General features: G+C 59.2%; 1 protein-coding gene across 1 annotated transcript in view; it reads right to left on the bottom strand.

The window, feature by feature from the left end:
* RYR1 (ryanodine receptor 1) overlaps positions 1 to 21,512 on the bottom strand; it is a 62,413-nt gene that overhangs the window by 15,491 nt on the left and 25,410 nt on the right. The window contains 16 exon segments of the mRNA XM_073322388.1: positions 238 to 342; positions 821 to 949; positions 1,193 to 1,281; positions 1,871 to 1,951; positions 10,077 to 10,150; positions 10,601 to 10,677; positions 11,298 to 11,377; positions 11,494 to 11,593; positions 11,669 to 11,740; positions 12,816 to 12,867; positions 13,111 to 13,217; positions 13,650 to 13,746; positions 14,282 to 14,394; positions 14,487 to 14,624; positions 15,896 to 15,955; positions 16,206 to 16,376. Coding sequence (XP_073178489.1) covers positions 238 to 342; positions 821 to 949; positions 1,193 to 1,281; positions 1,871 to 1,951; positions 10,077 to 10,150; positions 10,601 to 10,677; positions 11,298 to 11,377; positions 11,494 to 11,593; positions 11,669 to 11,740; positions 12,816 to 12,867; positions 13,111 to 13,217; positions 13,650 to 13,746; positions 14,282 to 14,394; positions 14,487 to 14,624; positions 15,896 to 15,955; positions 16,206 to 16,376 — 1,545 coding nt within the window.

The following is a 21,512-nucleotide window of genomic DNA, read 5'->3' as shown; positions in this document are numbered from 1 at the left end:
CGGAAATTGACCTGGAGCAGCTGGCTACCGAACGGGTCAGGGCGGCGACCGAGGGCCTTGGAGACTGGTGATGGCACGTCTGCGATTGGCCACTGAACGCGTGTCCCTAGCTCCCGAGCCCGGCGAGTCCTGAGCAGCCGGGCGACCCCTTGCGGGGGAGACAGACGCCCCACCACGTGTCCCCCCCGCCAGCCTGCCCCCTACCCGCCCGTGCCCCGCGCTGGCAGCTGCGGTTACCTGAGCCAGCTTCATCATCATGTGGGCAAAGACGTGGAGGAAGCCGACCACAGCGTCCCACAGCCTGCTGTGGGCCAGGCTCTGCTGGTTGCCCGTGCACGGGCCCTGCGGGAGAGAGACAGAGTCAGCAGCAGCAACGACCAGCGCCTCACTGGCCAAACCTGCACGAACTGCCCACGGGGACCCTGGCCCGGCGCGGAGATGCAGCCGCCTCTGGGGTGGGGCGTGGAGCTGGTTATATAGGGGTCATCTTCACCCCCCCCCCCCCCCCACATCACAGTGGCATCTATTTATTTCCTTGCTGGCGCGGAGAATGGGAGTGGGCAGGGTGCAGATGCAGCTGTACCTGGCTGTAGTGGGGATCAGCGCTCTGGGGCAGGGCCCGGGCACCGAACCTGGATGTGCTGTGGGGCAGCGCCGGGGGGCAGCACCAAGGGGCAGCGCCAGGGGGCAGGGCCCGGGCCGTACCTGGATGTACTGTGGGGCAGCACCAGGGGGCAGGGCCCGGGCCGTACCTGGATGTACTGTGGGGCAGGGCCCGGGCCGTACCTGGATGTACTGTGGGGCAGGGCCCGGGCCGTACCTGGATGTACTCCGTCAGGCTGTTGAACACCTGCTTGGCCACGGCCATGGCCTTGGAGAAGTTACGTTTGCCCTGCTCGTCAATGACGTCCTTGCCCGAGTAGTACCAGTAGAAATCGCTGATGGATTCCTGGGAAGGGGGGGAGGGAGAAGGGGGGTTAGTGCTGATCCCGGGGCTCAGCCCTCTGCCCCCCATTGGCTGCGGGGCCGGCGGGCTGAGTGGGTACCGCCCCCCACACCCGAGCGGTCTGTGCCACGGGCCGGCTGCGGGGGGAAGGCCGCAGGGGCCGGCTGCCTGGTGGGGAGGGGTCCCCGGGGGCCGGTGCCCACTGGTGGGGCGCAGCTGGAGGGGCGGGGGGTGGGGGGCGCTGACCTGCAGCCGCAGCAGATAGTCCACAGTGCAGATGATGATGTTGACGGTGGTCGTGTTCCCCGTCTGCGTGCGCAGGTAGTTCTGGAAATCTGCGGCGGGGGGGGGGGGGGGAGACGCCGGGTCAGGCCCCCTCACCGACCCACTGCCAAGCGCTGCCCAGACCCCTTGGCGCAGGGGGGCGCTGGGACGTGCAGGAGGACCTGTGCCAGGCGGTGCGTGGGCAGCGGCCGGGGGCTTTGTTCCCCACCCACAATGCCTTGGTCCTGCGTGGGTCTCTCCAGCCCACCCCCCCACCCTCTGCCCCTCACCTGCAGCGCCCACCTCCCACAATCCATAGCGCCCACTACCCACCCACCCATCGACCCAGGTACCCACCCACAATGCCCCCCATTCACGTACCCTTCTGCAGGGCCCACCCTCCGCCTACCTCTTCATCCATCCCTGGCTTCCCATCCCCCATCGACCTGCCCTACCCGTCCACGCGCCCACCCAGGAGCCCGCCCCACACTCCCCCAGCACCCACCCTCCTGCCCCGCTACCCACAGAGTACCCAGCCAGGCAGCTGCAACCCCCTTCATTCACAACCCCCCATCGCCCTCACGTTCCCCGCCCCAGAGGAGCCACGCCTCCCCCTCAGTCTCTGGGCTTCGCGGGGCCCCCAAGCCGAGGCGGCCGTACCGTTGTTGTGGCCCTCACACAGGAGCTGCAGGAGCCGGAAGAGATCCTGCGTGAACTCGTTGTCCGCCATCACCTTCTCTCCTAGAGCGGGGCACGGGGAGGGGGAGAGAGAGAACTGGCCAACATTAGCAGCCGCGACCGGGCAAGGGGCCCTGGGTGTGGTACCACAGGGGTCAGCGCGTGCAGGGGGCCTGGGGAGAGGGGCCAGTGGCGGCCAGGCAGCCCACACTCTGGGACACAGCACAAGGGGGCACCACCCGGAAGGCCTTGCTCAGGGCTTAACACTCTGAGGTCATAAGAGGGAGTAACCCTCACCCTGAGTAAGGAGCGAGTAACCTCCACCCTGAGTAAGGACGGAGTAAATCCTGAGTAAGAAGTGAGTAACCCCTACCCTGAGTAAAGAGCAAGTAACCTCCACCCTGAGTAAGGATGGAGTAAACCCTGAATAGGGAGGGAGTAATCCCTCAGTAAAGAGGTAGTAATCCCTGAGTAAGTAGGGAGTAACCCCCACCATGAGTAAGTAGGGAGTAACCCCTGAGTAAGGAGCTCAGGATCTACCCCATTGGTTCCCACGGTAGTTGAGCCCGAGCAAGGCCTGCAGGATTCAGCTCAGGTTAGTGGGTTCAGACAGCATGCATCTCACTAGGGACCCGCAGGGCTCCTTTGAGTTGTCGCCTGTGGCGGATGGGGTGGGTGGGATATTGTTTCTTGTTACCCGCTGGAGAACAATATCGTCGCCCACAACATCCTGGTGCCAGCAGAGCTGGTCCCAGTAGGGTCCCTTCCTGGCCAATGCAGCGGGCAGTTGCGGGGGGGATAAAGAGAATTCAGAGGGAAGAGGGGAGGGTATTGGGGGAGAGGGACTATTATTAACATTACTGGCTGGTTTACTGGGGAGCCATGGGGTATTTATTTAAATAATTCTGTTGGGGCCAAATCCTGACATCTGAACTCAGGCAAAGAGACAGGTGGGAGTTTTGCAAGAGTAAAATCTGAGTAATGTAGGCACAAAGTCAGGATAACGAGGAGTAAAGTCAGAGTAACTAGAGTAACTCTAAGTCTTTAAACCATGATTTGAGGACTTCAATAGCTCAGACATCGGTGAGAGGTTTATTGCAGAAGTGGGTGGGTGAGATTCTGTGGCCTGCGTTGTGCAGGAGGTCAGACTAGAGGGTCATATTGGTCCCTTCTGACCTTAATATCTATGAGTCTATGAGTAACTAGGAGTAAAGTCAGGGTAACTAGGAGTAACCTCAGAGTAACTAGGAGTAAAATCAGAGCGCTGCTGTAATAACACAGGGGAAGTCGAGTAATGGAGGAGTAATGTCTGAGTAATGTGGGAATAAACACAGGAATATTGTGAGAGTCAAGTCAGAGTAACACAGGATTAATGCTGGGGGGTGTCTGAGTAACGTCTGTCACATCTCCTGGCTGGTTACCAGGATTAGTGGCAAAGGGCAGAGGGTCAGTCACACCAACCATACTGGGGCACTGGGCATTAACGCTGGTATGAATCGCATTGGGGGCAGGGGCTGTGTGCCTGGCCCCCAGGCGCATTCGTATCGTCCCACGCGGCATCAATGACCAGCCCCTTTTCCACGGTTCATGAAGTCACTTCCTCCCCTTTGCAGCTGGGATTCTCCCCACTGTCGACTTCCCCTTCCTCTCCCCTGATCACTGGGGATCATGGTGCTGGGGGGCGGGGGGCAGGGAGCAGGGCAGGAAGAGGTCACCACAGGTCATCTCACCCAAGCCTAGGTAGCTAGGGAGATTTGTCCCCAATTGTGTCTGTTGCTTCGCTGTTTAGAGAGACGCTAGTGTGTGTGTGACAGTTACAACCCCAAAACCACCACTTACTGAAGTCACCACACAGACATACCACAATATTATTGCACAAGATACTGCAAATGCTACTACTTTGTTACTACACAGATACTACCATACTGTTACTACACAGATACTTGCATATGGTTACCACACTATTAGAATAGAGACAAAAGAACTACATTGTTACTACCCAGATACTACCACACTGTGACCACATAGATACTACAAAGTCATGACCCCACGGTTAAGACAAAGATACTACAAAGTTACTATTACAATATTAGTACAGAGATGCTGAAAGGGTTGTTACTATATTGTAACTACATAGATGCTCTGAAGATACTACCACAAAGATATTATGAAAATACTCTTACATTGTTACTCCAAGGACACCACACTGATACTCCAAACAGACTACAAAAGCACCATATAGCTATTACAAAACCACCACGAAGGTCCTATGAAGATATTACTCCATTGTTACTACAGACACCACATTGTTACTACAAAGATACTACAGAGATGTCATATAATTTCTAGAAAGACACCACAATACTGTGAACATTCAATCTCATTGACACCCCAAAGACACCACAGCCTTACTAGAAAGTGAAGCCAAAGTTTCTATAGGTTCGTACAAAGTTTGTATAAGTTTGTTTATAAGTTTCTACATCACTACTATGGTGCTGCTACAAAGAACAGTTACTCGCCTTCTCATAACTATTGTTCTTCGAGATGTGTTGTTCGTGTCCATTGCAATCAGCTGTGTGCACACATTGCGTACATGACAGCCGGAAGATTTTTCCCCTAGCAAGATTTTTTGTGGCGCTAGGTACAAGTGTTCCCGTACCTCAACGACTGGCTGATCAAAGGCCACTTCTGGGCCCCGGTAGAGGCGCAAGTCAAATTCATCAGGGCAACGTTCGACGCACTGAGCCTTCTCCTGAACATGCGGAAGTCCACTCTGTCCCCTGTTCACCAGGTAGAGTTTATAGGCATGTTGCTGGACGCAACCCAGGCCAGGGCGTACCTGCTGGAATCTGAGCCATGGGCGACATCGTTCGGAGTCTCAGGTAGTGTCCCGCCACCACGGCACGAAATGGCCTAAGACTTCTGGGACACATGGCCACGTGTACCTATGTGGTGCAACACGCCAGGCTCAGGACTGCGGCCGCTCCAATCGTGGCTGGCCTCGGTGTATCGGCCGGTTCGGGACAGTTTGGACTGGGTCGGGACTCTGCCTCGCCTTGTGCTCGACTCCCTTCTGTGGTGGCTCGACCCACAGGTGGTGTGTGCAGGGGTTCCCTTTGCCGGCCCCCAGCCAACCCTCTCGTTGTTCTGTAAGGACAAGGTTCAGCTCAGGCCTCACCTGGCTTCCTCCTGAAGGTTCTCTCCCATTTTCACATCAACCCGGACACCTTCCTCCCCGTGTTCTATCGTAAGCCGCACTCGAGTGGCAGGGAGCAGAGACTTCACTCATTGGATGTCCGCAGAGCATTAGCCTTCTACACTGAGAGAACAAAGCCGTTCCGAAAGCCCGTCCAGTTATTCGTGGCTGTGGCGGACAAAATGAAAGGTCTTCCCGTCTCTTCTCAGCGGATTTAGTCATGGGTCACGTCCTGCAGACTTGAGTGCTAGAACCTGCCTCTTCAACAGCGTTCCTGGCAGACATTCCTACCCGGGAAATTTGCAGAGCAGTGACGTGCTCCTCTATACAGTTTCACCGCACACTATGCAATCACCCAGCAGGCCCAAGACGAGGCGGCCTTCAGATGAGCCGTGCTCCAATCAGTGGACAACTCCGCCCCCGCCCCCTGAACTTGGCTTGTGAGTCACCTGACTGGAATGGACAGGAACAAGCACTCGAAGAAGAAAAAACGGTTACTCGCTTTCTCGTAACTGTTGTTCTTCAAGATGTTTTGTTCATGTCCAGCCCAATACTCGCCTCTTACCCCTCTGTCGGAGCAGCTGGCGAGAAGGAACTGAGAGGGTGCCGGGTTGGCAGGGTCCCATATTGGGTGCCATGAAGGCATGACTCCAAGGGGCACCCAGGCCGACCCGACGGACCCATCGAACGTTGCCCTGATGAATTTGACTTGCGCCTCTACTAAGGCCCGGAAGCGGCCCTTGATCAGCCAGTCGTTGAGGTAGGGGAACACTTGTACCTGGTCCTTGTGCAGGAACACGCCACGACTGCCGGGCACTTGGTGAATACTCAAGGCGCCGCTGACAGGCCGAGCGGGAGGACTGTGAACCGGTAGTGGTTGCTGCGCACCACAAATCTGAGGTATTTTCTGTGGGACGGGGTAATCACTATATGAAAGTACATGTCCTTCAAGTCGAGGGCAGCATACCAGTCCCCTGGAGCCAATGACGGGATGATGGAGGCCAAGGAGACCACGTGGAACTTGAGTGTCTTGATGAATTTGTTGAGTTCTCGCAGGTCCAGGATGGGCCTGAGGCCGGCTTTGGCTTTCAGTATTATGAAATACCGGGAAGAAAAGCTCCTGCCCCTATAGCCCTGAGGAACTTCTTCCACTGCTCCTAGCGAGAGGAGCGAGTGCTCCTCCTGGATAAGAAGTTGCTCATGAGAGGAGTCCCCACAGAGGGACGGGGAAGGGGGGTGGAAGGGCAGGAGGACTGAGAATTTGAGTGAATATCCCCTTTCTCACCATGCGGAGCATCCAGCGGTCTCCCAAATGAAACTTATGAGAAATCTACACTAACCATAACTATTGCGCTAACTACAACCACTATGATAACTATGTACACTAGGCTAGATACTGGAAAGCAGGCGGCAAGAAGGAACTGAGCGGGTGGCGGGTCGGCAGGGTCCCATATTGGGTGCCATGAAGACGCGACTCCCAGGGGCACCCAGGCCAACCCTGCGGACGCTGCTAGGGGGAAAATCTTCCAGCCGGTGTACTCGCGGCACGCGCACAGCTGATTGGAAGGGACAGGAACACGCACCCGAAGAAGACAGACACTAGTGTTACTACAGAGACGGCACATTGCTCCTCACCAGTTCAGAGGCTACAAAGATGCCACATCGGTAACACAAAGATGCCACGTTGTGACTACTCAGGGGTGTAGCCCGCTGTTGAGCTGGCTAGGGAATCTGGTCAATAAGAGGGTCGCTCAGCCCTGCCCACGCTCGTAGCCCCAAGAGACCGGGAGGGCTGGGGGAGGCGGAGGGGTCCGTGACAGGGTATCAGGCGGGGCGGGCGAGTCCCTGACGAGAGCGGGGAACGTGGCTCATGGCGAGGGCACCGGAGCACCCCGGTTCCAGCATGGGGGGCCGGGGCAAGGGGTGCGGTTAGTACTCAGTGCAGATCGGGAGAGGCCGGTTCCAGGCTGCTGGGGGCACGCTGGGGGTGGGGCCTAAGCTGCAGGACATGCCACGTGGAGCCACGGAAACACTCCCCCGCCTCCCCCGCAAGGCTGATCAGAACCCCCGGGCCTGACACACCCTGGGGAGCGGGGAGATGGCACGGCAAAGCGACCACCGCAGCTCCCCGGCTGGGTCTGCCCACCACAACAAACCAGCCCCCCCACAACTGGGAGACCCTACCATAACAAACCAGCCCCCCGGGAGACCCTACCGTAACAAACCAGCACCCTCTGCTGGGTCTGCCCACCATAACAAACCAGCCCCCTCCTGCCCCCGGGGAGACCCTACCATAACAAACCAGCACCCCCTGCTGGGTCTGCCCACCATAACAAACCAGCCCCCCTACCAGGAGACCCTACCATAACAAACCAACTTCTCCGGGACACCCTACTATAACAAACCAGCATGTGCAACAGAGTGGATAACCTTGATTGTTAAATAAAAAATAAAATAAAATCAGAGGGTATTTTAAAATTTAAATCAGATTTTTTTAACCATTTAAATTAAATGCAGGTTTATTTTTTAACAATAAACCTATTTAAAATTAAACTGGAAACTGAGAACCAATGTCACAGCCTAAATTTATGAACTGTTAAAACATTTTAACCCAAATACAGAAACGAAGATTCAGCCCATCCATATCTGCTGCCAAATTTCCCAGCAAGTCGTAGCATTGAACATGTGCAAGTCCCCAGCTGAGCCCCAAGAACCAGAGTTTGCCGATGGGCTAAGGCGACTTGGGGAAGGGCAGAGAGAATATTTTAGCCGTGTCCGTTTATTCAACTAGTTCAATTCACTGGCCAGGCCACCCAAAGTTCAGCGACCGACTGGGAGACAGTTTCCAGTCTTGGAGAGGACGAGATCTACTAGTTCTTCAATCCTGAAGGCCATGGTAACCAGAAACAGCTACTACATTTCGCTAGCCACAGATGCTTCCTTTGTTGAATAGATCAGCTAGTTTTCATTGCAAAACGCTGCTCAATAAACTTTTTATTTTTTAACATTTCCAGCCCATTTGCTTTCATTCAAACGCTGGTTTTGCGCAATTGTCACTGAGTTGAACATTTCTACCCAAACAGGGCCTGACGCAAATCATACGTAAAAACTGAGTCGTAGTCTAGCAAACGAGACAGGCGCCATTCGCCCTTCTCTGAAAGAATCACAACCATAGAATGGCAGACCAGACTCTGACTCTGGGCAAGCTTTAAGCCGCATGAATGGTCAACAAACGCCTGTCACTGGGGTGTACTGTCCTAACCGGCAGAAGAAGTCCCAAATGTCGTGAAAAGGCTCAATATTGCAGCCGATCGCCACGGCCGAATGGTCACCAGCTGACGGGAATCAAGCCCTCGGCAGGGAAATCACTAAAAGGTACAAGTGCAAAACCTGATTCACAGCACTGATTGAAATCAGCGTTTCCAGCTGCTCCCTTGGACTGAGAGCAACACAGACTCGGCAAGGAGCGACCCTACCATAACAAGCTGACGTACATAATCCAGCTGCACACAGGACCCCCGTCAGGATAACAAGTGAGCATGTGTGGCCAAGTAACCTCAAGGAGACGTGTGGCAATACAGCAGCCTAGCACCCACGTGCAACACAACAACCCGTGAGCACAGCTCCGTGCTTGAGAGACCCTACAATAACAAACCAACATGCTTAGCTTGTGCTTCCTCCCCCAACCCAGCAACCCTGAGATAACAAACCGATGAGGCCAGCCTCAGCTCCCTCCAATGAACCCGTCAGCACAGGCAGACTGGCACTCACAAGCGACCCTACAATAACAATAAGATGGAGCTGCCCCTCCCCACCGGCCACAACACACCTGCTGGTGACTTCCCACCCCGCAAAGGTTGGGCAGGGCTCATGTTGGGGGGCAGGGGGTTCTGATCAGCCATTGGCATTGGAACAAGCCCGCCGGGTTAGAAAACAGACCAAGAAAATGCCCGGAAAAAGAAACCACCACAGAAGCAGGTTATTTACCATTTTCCCGACGGATGACTGGGGGCGCCGGTGAGAGGGGGATGGGGGGAGCGGGGAAGGGGGGGGAAGAGGAAGAGAAGGGGAGGAGAGAGGAGGTGAGCGCAACACATCACAGCACAAAGGAAAAGGAGATGATTAAAACCAGATTAACGCCATTAATGCAGAGTCAGAGCCACCCTGGGCGGGGCAAGGGGGCGTTATTACAATCCGGATTAATAGCAGCGCCTCACTCTGGGGGGGTGGGGGAGCCCACAACCACACGGCAGCTGTGAACACAAACCGAGGGCGGGGAGGGGCCGCGGCGGAAGGAGGGGGAGGGGGCCCTGGTGTCCCATCAGCTCTGAGCTGCAGGGTTCCTCCAATGGAGACGGGAGGCCGGGCTAGATGGGCCCGGTCCCGTGAGACCGGTTGATGCAGCCCTTCCCAGCAGCCGCTGCAGGATCAGCTCCCCCCCCAGGAATTCCCGTGGGGGCAGGGCGGCCCTGACTCATCTCACTGTCCCGCCCATAACCTGCCCTAGACATCCCCCCTTCGCTGGGCAGTGCCCCCGGAGCCTGCCCTCCCAGCCCCCACTGCCCACCCTGAGAGGGGATCGAACCCTGGACCTGCGGATCCAAACTCCCCGGCTCAGAGTCAGGCCTGTTAGCTCAGAGGCTCCAGCGGCCACAGTCCCAGCACTGGCTGCTAGGTGCTTCATTAGCGTGAGTGACCCTGCCCCAGGGGCTGCTGGGATTGGGGCCTGAGATCCCCCAAGGCCATCACTCACTTGCTGTGGCAGCATCCCGGCACCCTGGTCAAGAGGGCGGGGGGCAGAGATCTGCTGGACTGGGGCTGAGATGTGGGGGGGGCCTGGCCCGGGGAGCGATGGGGGGCAGAGATCTGCAGGGCTTGGGGCTGAGATGTGGGGGGGGGGCGGTCTGGGCTGGGGCTGAGATGTGGGGCAGCGATCTGCAGGGTCTGGGGGCAGCAGCCAAGGGGACGGGGGTGGGGGCCGCGTGGACTCACTTGTTCCTTCCTCGGTCACCATGCCTAGTCCCTCGGCCTTGTTCTGCCGCTCGAAGGCGTTGAGGTCCAGGACGCTGCAGGGAGAAATGGGGGTCAGGAGAGGCCGGGGGGGAGGGGAGTGGGGTGACCCTGCCATCAATATCAACCCTCCACCCCCTCAGTGCACCTTGGGGGAAGGGCCCACAACCTAACACAGCCAAGCCCCCTCCCCCCGGGGGTATGGAGTGGGGGGCCGATGGGTGCTCGCCCCGGCATGCTGGGGGGTGGGAAGCAGGGCCGTGCAATGCCACTCTGGGCAAAGGGGATCGATTTCCCTGGGGGTCCCTCCACGGCTGGCTCCCCATAGTAACAGGGCAGGGAGGGGGAACAGCTGGCAGCAAAGGGGGGTAAAAGGAGAGACGGCGACGGGCCAGACGCAGGAAGGAAAAGGAGGTCGGCAGGGACCAGCTCGGCCTGCGAGGAGGGAGGGATGGAGGCCGGGGCAGAGGGGCAGAAGGGGACACACAACAGACGGTCCCGCTCACCTGCAGGTCTGCATCAGGGCCTGCACGCTATGGAAGAAACCCACCTCCCGCTTCTCCTTCAGGTAGTCCAGCATTTTCTGTGGGACAAAGACAGCGGCCCTGAGAGGCGACTCAGCAACTACTCCCTTGTTACTCTGCATACCCATTAGTTACCCAGCTGTTACTCAGCCTGTCCTCCCTCGTTACTCAGCCCGTCCTCCCTCTTTACTCTGCATACCTGTTAGTTACTCAACTGTTACTCAGCCTGTCCTCCCTCATTACTCAGCCCATTACTCAGCCTGTCCTCCGTTGTTACTCTTCATGCCTGTTAGCTACTCAGCTGTACCCCGCACATCCTCCCTCATTACTCAGCGTGTACCCATTAGTTACTCAGCATGTACTCCATAGTTATTCAGCCATTACACAGCACTTTCTCCATCATTACTCAGTGCACATTTACTCATTACTCAGCTGTTACTCACTGCATACTCCCCTTGTTACTGAGGGGATAAGTCCTCTTTACCCCACACTCCTTCACCTGTTACTCAGTAGTTACAAACATGTTACTTGGACGTGACTGGCCGGTTACTCAACACGTGGCCGTGCTGCTCGACCTTCACTCAGCCGTTACTCCCGGGCTCAGCGGGAGCTTTGCCTGTGTAAGGTCTGAGTAAAGTGCTGGGGGCCTGGCCCTGGAGCGACGCCAGCATGGCCATACCTGCTGCACTTCCATGTTGCCTCCGTTTAGGATGGAGATGCCCAGCTTGAGTGTGGAGGACACCATGGCACCTGGCTCCCCTGCCGACAACCAAGGCAATGCTGGTTACCAGCCTGGCATGTGGCTCACCCCCCAACCTGCCAGCCTCCCGTCAAGCCGCCCCGCTGTCCCTCCCCAGGCGAGGGTCCAATCTCACCTTTGCAGGCGCTGATCATCTGCAGCACCATCTCAGCCGCCCCGCGGTTGTGCAGCCGCGACTGCTGGTAGAGCAGCTTCTGCTTCTCCATCTCCTTCTCCTGTGGGGTGGAGACACAAGGGTCAGCACAGGCAGGGGCTGGGGCAGGACTGGAGGTAGGGAGCGGATCACCTACCTCAAAGGACCCTTCGACCTCCTCCTCGTCTTTCTCACCACCTTCCTCTTCACCTTCTTCAATGTGACAGCTCTGGGGGTGAAAGGGGATCCAGAGTGAGGGGTGCTTGGGAGCCAAATACCAATACCTGCTGCCCCCCTCCAATCCAGATACTACACCGGTACTCTGGAGATACTACGTCGTCACTCTAGAGATACCACACTGCCAGTACACTGTTACTTTAGAGATGCAACACCATTATTCGGGAGATACTGCATTATTACTCTGAAGATACTATATCATTACTCTGGAGATACCAAACGGTCAGTACTTTGTTACTCCACATATACTAAACCTCTACTCCAGAGATACTACAAAGTTAGTACACCATTACTCCAGAGATATTATAATGGTACTCCAGAGATACTGTGCCATTAGCACATTGTTACTCCAGAGACATTATGCTGTTACTCTGTTGTTACTCCAGGGATATGACACCGTTACTCCAGAAACACTATAACTGTTAGTACTTTGTTACTCCAGTGACACTACATTAGTACAATGTAGTCCAGACTCATGCTACTACTCCAGAGATACGAAGTTGTTACTCCATCATTGCTACAGAGATACTACAACATTACAAAGTGACACTACCTAGTTACCCCAAAGCTACTACATTGCTGCTCCAAAGATACCACACAGTCATTCCAAAAATATTATACAGCTGCTATGCCATTGCTATTCCAAAGATATTTTGCCATTACTCTTAAGTTACTACACTGCTACTACTGCCCACAGGGCTGTGACTGGGGGTTTTCCTCCAGCCACTCCAGAGTAGCAGGAGCAGAAGTTTGTGAAGGTGTGGGGGAAGGGTAAACTGCCCCTTACTGCAAATCTGGTTTGAGGGGAGAGTCTGGGGAGGGAAGGATTCAGATCCTCTGCTGCTTGAACACCCAGAGAGCAGGGTTCGAATCCGGCTCCACTCATGAGTCTGACGGGCTCTCCTGAGACTGCTCAAACCAACCTCGGTAAATGACGGGGAGGGGAAATGGGGCGACACACTGGACAGGGAAGGGGGCAGTGGGTGAGACGTGCACTGGGAGAGGCCGGCGGTGCTGGGGGGGTGAGACGTGCTGCAAGAAGCTGATGTGGACTTGGGGTCACTCACCTTCGCCATGATGTCGGCGTAGGCCATGTACAGATAGTCCTCGTCCAGTTTGCTGAAAGGCAGCGCACAGGCCAAAGTCAGAACCAGGACCACACGCTCCAGAGAGGCCAGCTGAAGAGTTCTACAACAGAGCCTGGACCCCACCCCACTCCTGAAGCCAGGGATAGAACCCAGGAGTCCTGGCTCCCAGCCCCCCTGCTCTAACCACCAGGCTCCACTCCCCTCCCAGATCTGGGAACAGAACCCAGGAGTCCTGGCTCCCAACGCTGCCCCTGCCCCTGCCCCCGGCACCCACCTCTTCTCCGTCAGCGCTGTACGGCTGAAGTGCAGGATGAGCTGGTGCAGGGGGTCAGGCTTCTTCTCCACCTGCTCTTCCTCCTCCTCCTCCTCCTTGCCCGGTTTCTATTCCCCCCAGCAGGACAGGGGAGAGTCAGCAGCTGTGAACCCGCCCAGCCCGGCGGTGCTGGGAGCCCCATGAGTCCCCGCCAGAGAGAGCCTGGTGTGCCCGGTTTTCCCCACTCCCAGCCCACGGGCCCAGGAGCCTGCCCCTGCTCCGCTTCCACCCTTTCCTCCATCACTTCCTCCCCCCCAGCCCCCCACCGCTGACATCCTGCTGCCCCCAAGCCCCTGGGGCAATGGTGAGAGAGCAGGGAGCGGGAGATAACGGAACCCAGTGCCCGGGTGTGGATGGGACCGGGGCAGGGACGGGACCCAGGCGTCCTGGCAACCGGGCAGGGAAGCGGGCAGGGACGGGACCCAGGCATCCCGGCTGCGGGATGTGGAAAGCTCAGACCTCCCCCGAGCCCCCGCCCCCTCCAGCACCCGCCGGCTCACGGCCAGATCGTCGATCATCCTGTCCTCAAAGGCGTGCTCCTCCGTGACGATCCAGGCCAGCTTGTAACTCTCCAGGAACATGTTACAGGCCCGATGCCTGGGGAAAGGGGCAGATCAGAGGCCTAGCAGGGGGTTGGGGGGCAGGGATTGACCCAGACCCCCACCCCAGCTGCACCCACTGAGCAGCCAGCATCCCACCTGGAGCCCAGAGCCGGGGGTGGGGGGTGACAAGGGTGGGGGGCTGAAATTGCACCCCTGTGCCGGGGAGGGCAGAGATCCTGCAGGGTAGTGGGGAAGTGTGGACCCTGCAGGGTGCTGGGGAGCACTGTGGATCGGGTGGGTGGGTTGGTTGTACAGGGAGCTGGATCCCATAGAATGGGAGGGCATGGGCCACATGGCAGGGGGTGTGGTTCCCCCTCTCCCAGCAGGAGAAAGTTGGGGGGCGCGGATCCCCCGGCCGGGGAGGTTAGGGGGCGCGGATCCCCCGGCCGGGGAGGTTAGGGGGCGCGGATCCCCCGGCCGGGGAGGTTAGGGGGCGCGGGCCCCGACCGGGGAGGTTAGGGGGCGCGGATCCCCCGGCCGGGGAGGTTAGGGGGCGCGGATCCCCCGGCCGGGGCAGCTGCGGCGCTGACCTGGGCATGTTGTAAAGCGGCGTCATGCGGAAGCAGGCGACCACGGCACGACGGCGCTGCTTGGACAGCAGCTTGTGCCAAACGGCCTTCTTCGACTTGTAGGGGTGCTCGGTCTGTGGGGCGACAGGGGGGGGTGGGTTAGAGCCCCAGACCCCACAGCACAGCCCCTCCCCCGTGCTGCGCCCCCCACCCCGCCGCCCCTCACCTGCTCCAGGTGGAAGAGCACAGCCGACACCTCCTGCACCCGCCGCACGATCTTCTCGGGCCGGTTGGCATCCTCAGCCTTGCCCGACATCTCGCGGTACAGGGCCATCTGCCAGCGCATGGACGCAGGGTTCTCGCACTGCCGGGGGGGGGGGGGGGGGCTGTCAGACACGGCACCTCACGGGGGACAACGACGGGGATGTGCATTGGTCTATGGGGCAAGGGGGCTGTCACGGAGTCCCTGGGCGATGCTCTGGAACTGCTCCCCATGAAGCCAGTCAGGGCTCTGGGGTAGTCGCCTTCCTGTGAGCAGCCTGTCTTCAGGACACACAGCTCACCCGGCTTCCACCTTCCTGGGTCTGACCTCAGAGCATTCAGCATCCTCTGCCCCTCCGTGCGCTTCCCCCCAGTGAGTCCACTCAGGTGGGGCTCCTGGGGAAGCCAGAGGGTCCTGCACCCCAACTTCGCAGTCAGACGGGACTCTCAGCCAGCCAGTAAAACAGAAGGTTTATTAGACGACAGGAACATGGTCTAACACAGAGCTTGCAGGTGCAGAGAACGGGACCCCTCAGCTGGGTCCATTTTGGGGCCAGTGAGCCAGACAACCACGTCTGCCCTTCACTCCATGTCCCAGCCAGCCCCAAACTGACACTCCCTCCAGCCCCTCCTCCTCTGGGCTTTGTTCCTTTCCCGGGCCAGGTGGTCACCTGATTCCTTTGTTCTCCAACCCTTTAGCTCTCACCTTGCAGGGGGGAAGGGCCCAGGCCATCAGTGGCCAGGAAACAGGGTGTCGGCCATTCTCTGTGTCCAGACCCCTGCACACACCTGCCCTCTAGGGCTCTGCAATGATCATACACCCTTACCCCACCACCTAGATACTTAAGAACTGCATAGGGGAAACTGAGGCACCCCCACAATATTTGTAGGAAACATTAAGAACAGGCCCACTTCGTCACAGGGGCGCAGGCCGGAGCCTGGGTGCCCTGGGCTAGGGGCATGGTGCTGGGGGAGTAACATGGGAGAGGGCCCATGGCGCCTGGGGGGCTGAGAAAGGGGGACCGGCCCATGGCACCCAAGGGTAAGGAGAGGCTGGTCTGTGGCACCCGGAAGGGGGAGAAGGTGGGGCCAGCCTATGGCACCAGGGGAAGTGAGGGGGCTGACACATAGCCACAGAGAGGAAATGACGGGGCTGGTCCATGCCACCCAGGGGGCTGAGAGAGGGGCTGGCTCTTGGCACCCAGGGGGAAAAGGGGGGCTGGCCTGTGGCACTGGGGGGGGGAATGGGGGCTGGCCCGTGCTGCCTGGCGGGGGGAATGGGGCCAACTCATGGTGCCCTGGGGGGGAAAAGGGGGCTGGCCTGTGGTGCCCGGGGGAGAAGAGGGGGTGCTGGCCTTTGGGGAGGACACTCACCTTGCTCTGCAGGTGCAGGTTGTTGTTAAGAACATCCCGCACCTCCTCGTCGGTGTCTTTCTGTGGGGTGGGGGGGCACAGAGTGTGTCACTCGGGGGGGGGCACACGGAGACCCAGCTGCCCCCCCCAGCACAAGCCGCTCCCCCCCACACAGCTGCTTATCACCGCCTCTCCTCTCCAGACTCACTGCACCCCCAAGGGCAACAGCCCCATCCAGTTCCACCGCTGGCTCCTCCCCCTGTTTACCCTGGCTCCTCCTCCACTCCCCCGGCTCCTCCCCCTGCTCCCCCTGGCTCCTCCCCTGGCTCACCAGGGCATAGCGGCCCTTGGCCAGGGTGATGAGCTCCTGGTCCGTGGGCGAGCACATGTTGAGGCCGATGGGCAGCATCTTCTTCAGCGTGGCCACGATGAGCGAGGTCTGCACGGAGTAGCGATCTCCCCGCCGCTTCTTCTTGGTCCGCTCCTGCTCTGAGCTGCCCGCCTGCGGGGTACAGGGGGGTGTCAGGGCGGGGCCCCAGCAGTGACCCTCCCCACCCCACAGTCCTCTGCTTCCAACCAACATGCCAAGGCAGAAGCGTCCGGCCACAGCAGCGCCCCTCCCACCCTGAGAGGGGTACCGGGCTAGCCCCACCCCCACCCAGATGGAGGGGTGGGGCTTCCCAAGGGGGGCGGGGCTTCCCACCTCCATGGGGGGAGGGGAGGAGCAGGGCCACTTTGAAAAAGGTGAAAGGGCAAAGATGGCTGGGTAACCCCTGGGGGATTTGAGGAGGGGCATCCTCAAGGACTAGGATAGCTCAACTGGGGGGGCTGCCCCCCCAGGGGACACGATCGCTCAGTCACGGATGCTGACAATTCAGAAATCTCCCGTTCTGAACCCGCCGCCCAGCCCAGCCCCTCTGTGTGAGCGCAGCCCCTGGCCGGCCTGGGCCGCCTCACCCCCCACCCCGGTACAGCGGGGGGGCTCAGGGCTCCCCAAATCCACCTGGGAACGGCCAGTGAGCTCAGGCCGCAGGAGCCCAGGGTCACCTCAGCGGGAGGGCTGTGGACCCAGCAAGCCGCCAGGAAGCACAGGGTCCGAGGGAGCTGACCGGGTGGAGGATGGTGGGGAAGAGGCTCCCCCCACGTGTCATGGGCTGCATGGGGGTTCCCCAGGCAGGGGACGGAGACATCACCCCAGGGACACCACAGCTCTTCCCGGGGCAGCCCCTGCCAAGCTGGGGGCACGAACCGGGAGGGGACGGCGCAGACAGCCCGGCAGGCAGGCAAGGCAGCATAATCTGCCTGCGACATCCCTGTGCACCGCCTCCTCCCCTGCTCCGGCTGGGATGTCACGAGGGGTGATTATGAGCTCCGTGATCCAGGGGTGGGGGGTCAAGAACAGGGACGGGACCTCACTCCTCCCCGTCCCCCACTCCCCAGCTTTGCACAGCGAGAGCCCAGAGGAACCAAACCGGTTCAGATAGGAGCCGGAGAGAGCTGGCCTGGCGCATGCAGCTTCGGGGCTGAGAGACAGCTGGGGGCAAGGAGCAAACGCTGGGGAAGGGGGGGCACAAATCCCCCGCGCTGGGCCCCAGGTCGCTGGTGAAAAGCCCCGGCAGAGGGAAGGTGGCTCGGGGCCGGTGGGCTGGGTGTGCTGATAGCCGACGGGCCGTGGGCTGGGTGCAGAGTGGGCACCGTGCGACGGAGCGGGGTGGACTGACCAGGGAATGGCGTCGAGTTCTGCTGGGACTGTCTGCCCGGGGGATGGGAGAGCCGGGGGTGACTCCACGGGAAGCCTGTCACCTGAGCTGGGAGGGGGTTGCACCCAGGTGACACCTTTGCCCAAGAACCTGGACAAAGGCTGGGGCAGGAGCCAGTGGGGGAGGAGGAGTGAGACTGGGGGAGGGGGGTTTTTTGGTTTCAGTTTGGGGCTGGGTGGTCGAATGCAGGGAACCCCAAGCCTGGCGTCTAAGCTCCCTGCCCCGTAGAAGGACTTGACTGAGAGTTCCTGGTTGTACCCACAAGTTCTGTTTTAGACCGCGTTCCTGTCATCTAATAAACCTTCCATTTTACTGGCTGGCTGAGAGTCACGGTGAATCCCAGGAAGAAGGGTGCAGGGCCCAGACTCCCCCACACTCCGTGACAACTGGTGGCAGCGGTGGGATCTACTGCACCCCGTGGGCGGCGCTTCCTGCAGTAAGTGACGGGGGAGCAGTAAGATGAAAGGGGATTGACGAGGACCAGGCGTGCTGAAGGCTCAGAGAGGAGCGGTTTCAGGGGGGCGGTTATCCCTGGGAGTGTGTGACCAGAGAAGGACTTTTGCAGTAAGAGGGTCCCCTGGGGGATTGCAGCGAGCGGTCCCAGGGGCGGAGGAGTCTGCAGCTCGACCCTGGCAAAGAGGTGGTGACCTTGAGAAGGGCTGGCACCCTAGGGGTCCTCCCTGGAAACCGTGGGGAGCAGCGAGCACACAGGCCTGCAAGTGGCCACCAAGGAGATGTACACCAAGCACCTTAAGAGCGACCTGGTGGAGCTGTGCAAGCAGAGGGGGCTGCACATTGCGAGGCTCACCAAAGAACAGCTGATTGCCCAGCTGGAGGAGGGAGATCGCTCCAAGGAACTGATCCCTGTCTCGGAGGGAAGCAGCCTGGCAGATGCAGCACAGGCACCGGTGTCTGTCCCAGCGGGAAGTGAACAGACGGCTGCTGAGGGCTTCCCAAGATCCCTCCTACCTATGCCTAGGGGAAGGGCTGGGAGGAGCCCTGTGAATACTGAGGGCACTGTGACCCCTGTGGCCAGCAGGGGATCCTCCCAGCAGAGCTCCTCATTGCTGGATCTGAGGTGGCTGCAATGGGAGAAGGAGCTCAAACTGAGAGAGTTGGAGCTCAGGCAGCGGGAACTGCAGGAGGAGCGGGAAGAGCAGCGTCAGGAGCAGGAAAAGCAGTGTCAGCATGAGCTGGAGGAGAAGGAGAAACAGAGGCAGCATGAAAAGAAGCAGAGACAGCATGAGCTGGAGTTGGCCAGGCTGAGGAGCAGCGAGCCCCCGGCTGCGGTGAGTGAGGGGGGACCCAGGACGGCACGGAGCTTTGATAAGTGCCTCCTGGCCCAGTGTAAAGTGGGGGAGGACATGGATGACTTCCTGGATGCCTTTGAGAGGGCCTGCGAGCTGCACCAGGTTGATCCTGTGGACAGGCTCCAGTTTCTCACCCCCTTACTGGATCCCAAGGCCGTGGCATTGTACCGCCGACTGGAAGGGGCGGAGAAAAGGGGCTACAAACTATTCAAAAAGGCCCTGCTTTGCGAGTTTGGGCTGACTCCCGAAATGTACCGGGAAAGGTTCCAGAGACAGCGTAAAACCCCTGAGGCCTCATATCTGCAACTAGCCGTCCCCGTGGAGGGATATGTCACCAAGTGGGCAGAGGAGGCCCAGATGAAGGAAGACCTGGTTAAACTGATCGTACTAGAGAAACTATATGAGCGGTGCCCATCCAACCTGAGGCTATGGTTGGTGGACAAAAAGCCAGAGAACCTGCAACATGTAGGGCGGCTGGCCAATGAGTTTGTGAAGAGCCAGACAGGGGGTGGCAGGGAGGAGTCCCAAAGGAACAGGTCCACCACGATGCAGAGAGAGTCACCACGGGACCTCCCAGCGGGGAAATATGGAAAACCCCTTCCCAAGGGAACATTCAGCCTCAGGGCCAACTGACTGGCTCGAAGGGACCAACGGGACATGGGCTGCTATTACTGTGGCCAGAGAGGCCACATACGGACCCAATGCCCCAGGCTCAGGGACAGACTGAGCAGACCAAACCCACCCAGGGTTAACTGGGTAGGGACCCAGCTGGAGGAGGGGCAGACTTCCCAGACAAGGGGGGCTGATAGCTTATCAACTGCTCAGGAGGTGGGAGGGCCCCAGGCCAGCTCCTCTGGGGGGCTGGATGCCCCGGACTCAAGGTTCTCCGTTTACAGGGTGGGCGCGGGGCTGTCCCTGCGGAGAAAGTGCCTTGTTTCCCTGGAGGTGGATGGGAGGAAGGTCAATGGATACTGGGATACGGGCGCGGAGATGACGCTGGCCCGGCCTGAGGTGGTGGCGCCAGATCGGGTGATGCCCAACACCTACCTGACCCTGATGGGGTGGGTGGGATCCCGTTCAAGGTGCCCTTAGGGAGGGTACACCTGAAATGCGGGGCCAAGGAGGGCCCCAAGGATGTGGGGGTGCACCATTTGCCCACTGAGGTGTTAATGGGAGGGGACCTGGGGGACTGGCCAAGCAAACCCCAGGGTACCCTGGTCGTGACCCGTAGCCAGAGCTGGCAAGGGGCACCGTGCCCTGACCTCGGGGAGGGTACCACACCGGAGGCGCAGGACCCTACCCTGGTGGGGAGGGAGCGCTGAGGGGCACGGCTCAGAGAGGCTGTGGCCTCAGACCCAGCCAGTGAGAGGGAACCGGGCCCCATCCCTTCCCCAGCCGCTGAGTTCCAGGCCGAGTTGAGGAAAGATCCCTCCTTGCGGAAGCTCAGGGACCTGGCCGACCTTGGTGTCGTACGGACTATGAGGAGAGGCTGCCAGGAGAGGTTCCTGTGGGAGAAGGGGTTCCTGTACCGAGAATGGGCTCCCACAAGGGAAGTAGAGTCCTGTGGGATCAGGAGGCAGCTGGTGGTCCCCCAGAAGTATCGCCGCAAGCTCCTGTACCTGGCCCATGACATCCCCCTCGCGGGGCACCAGGGAATCCGGCGCACCCGGCAGAGGTTGCTACAGAACTTTTACTGGCCCGGGGTCTTTACCACGGTCCGGCAGTATTGCCGATCCTGTGACCCCCGTCAGAGGGTGAGGAAGGCCTGGGACAAGGGGAAAGCGGCTTTGAGACCTTTGCCCATCATAGAGGAGCCTTTCCAGAAGGTGGCCATGGACATCGTGGGGCCTCTCAGCAAGACGACCCGGTCGGGGAAGAAATACATTCTGGGGGTGATAGATTTCGCCACCCACTACCCCGAGGCAGTGCCCTTAGCTTCCATTGGAGCAGACACCACGGCAGATACGCTCCTGACTATTTTCAGCCGAGTGGGGTTCCCCAAGGAAGTCTTGACAGACCAACTTCATGTCGGCCCTGCTCCGGTGCTTGTGGGAGAAATGTGGGGTCCGGCACGACTGGGCCTCAGCTTATCACCCCCAGTCCAATGGGCTGGTGGAGAGGTTTAACGGGACGCTAAAGATGATGCTGAAAACCTTTATGAACCAGCACCCGCAGGATTGGGACAAGTACTTACCGCACCTGCTGTTCGCGTACAGGGAGGTGCCCCAGGAGTCTACCGGATTTTCGCCTTTCGAACTGTTATATGGCAGGAGGGTGAGGGGCCCCCTGGACCTGATGAGAGACGAGTGGGAGGGGGAGGCCACTCCCGATGGAGAGTCAGTGGTGGAGTATGTCCTGATCTTCCAAGAGAGACTGGCTGAACTCATGGGCCTGGCCAGGGAGAATCTGGCCAGAGCCCAGAAGAAGCAGACGGTCTGGTATGACCGCACGGCACGGGCCCGTGCCTACGCCACCGGGGATCCGGTGATGGTTCTCATCCCCGTGAGGAAAAACAAACTACAGGCCACTTGGGAAGGTCTCTTCAAGGTTGTCAAGCAGCTAAACGAG

This window comes from Lepidochelys kempii, chromosome 23 (assembly GCF_965140265.1).
Source record: "Lepidochelys kempii isolate rLepKem1 chromosome 23, rLepKem1.hap2, whole genome shotgun sequence".
Taxonomy (NCBI): domain Eukaryota; kingdom Metazoa; phylum Chordata; order Testudines; family Cheloniidae; genus Lepidochelys; species Lepidochelys kempii.
The sequence above is the reverse complement of the archived record's forward strand: the minus strand, read 5'-3'. Positions and strand labels throughout refer to the sequence as shown.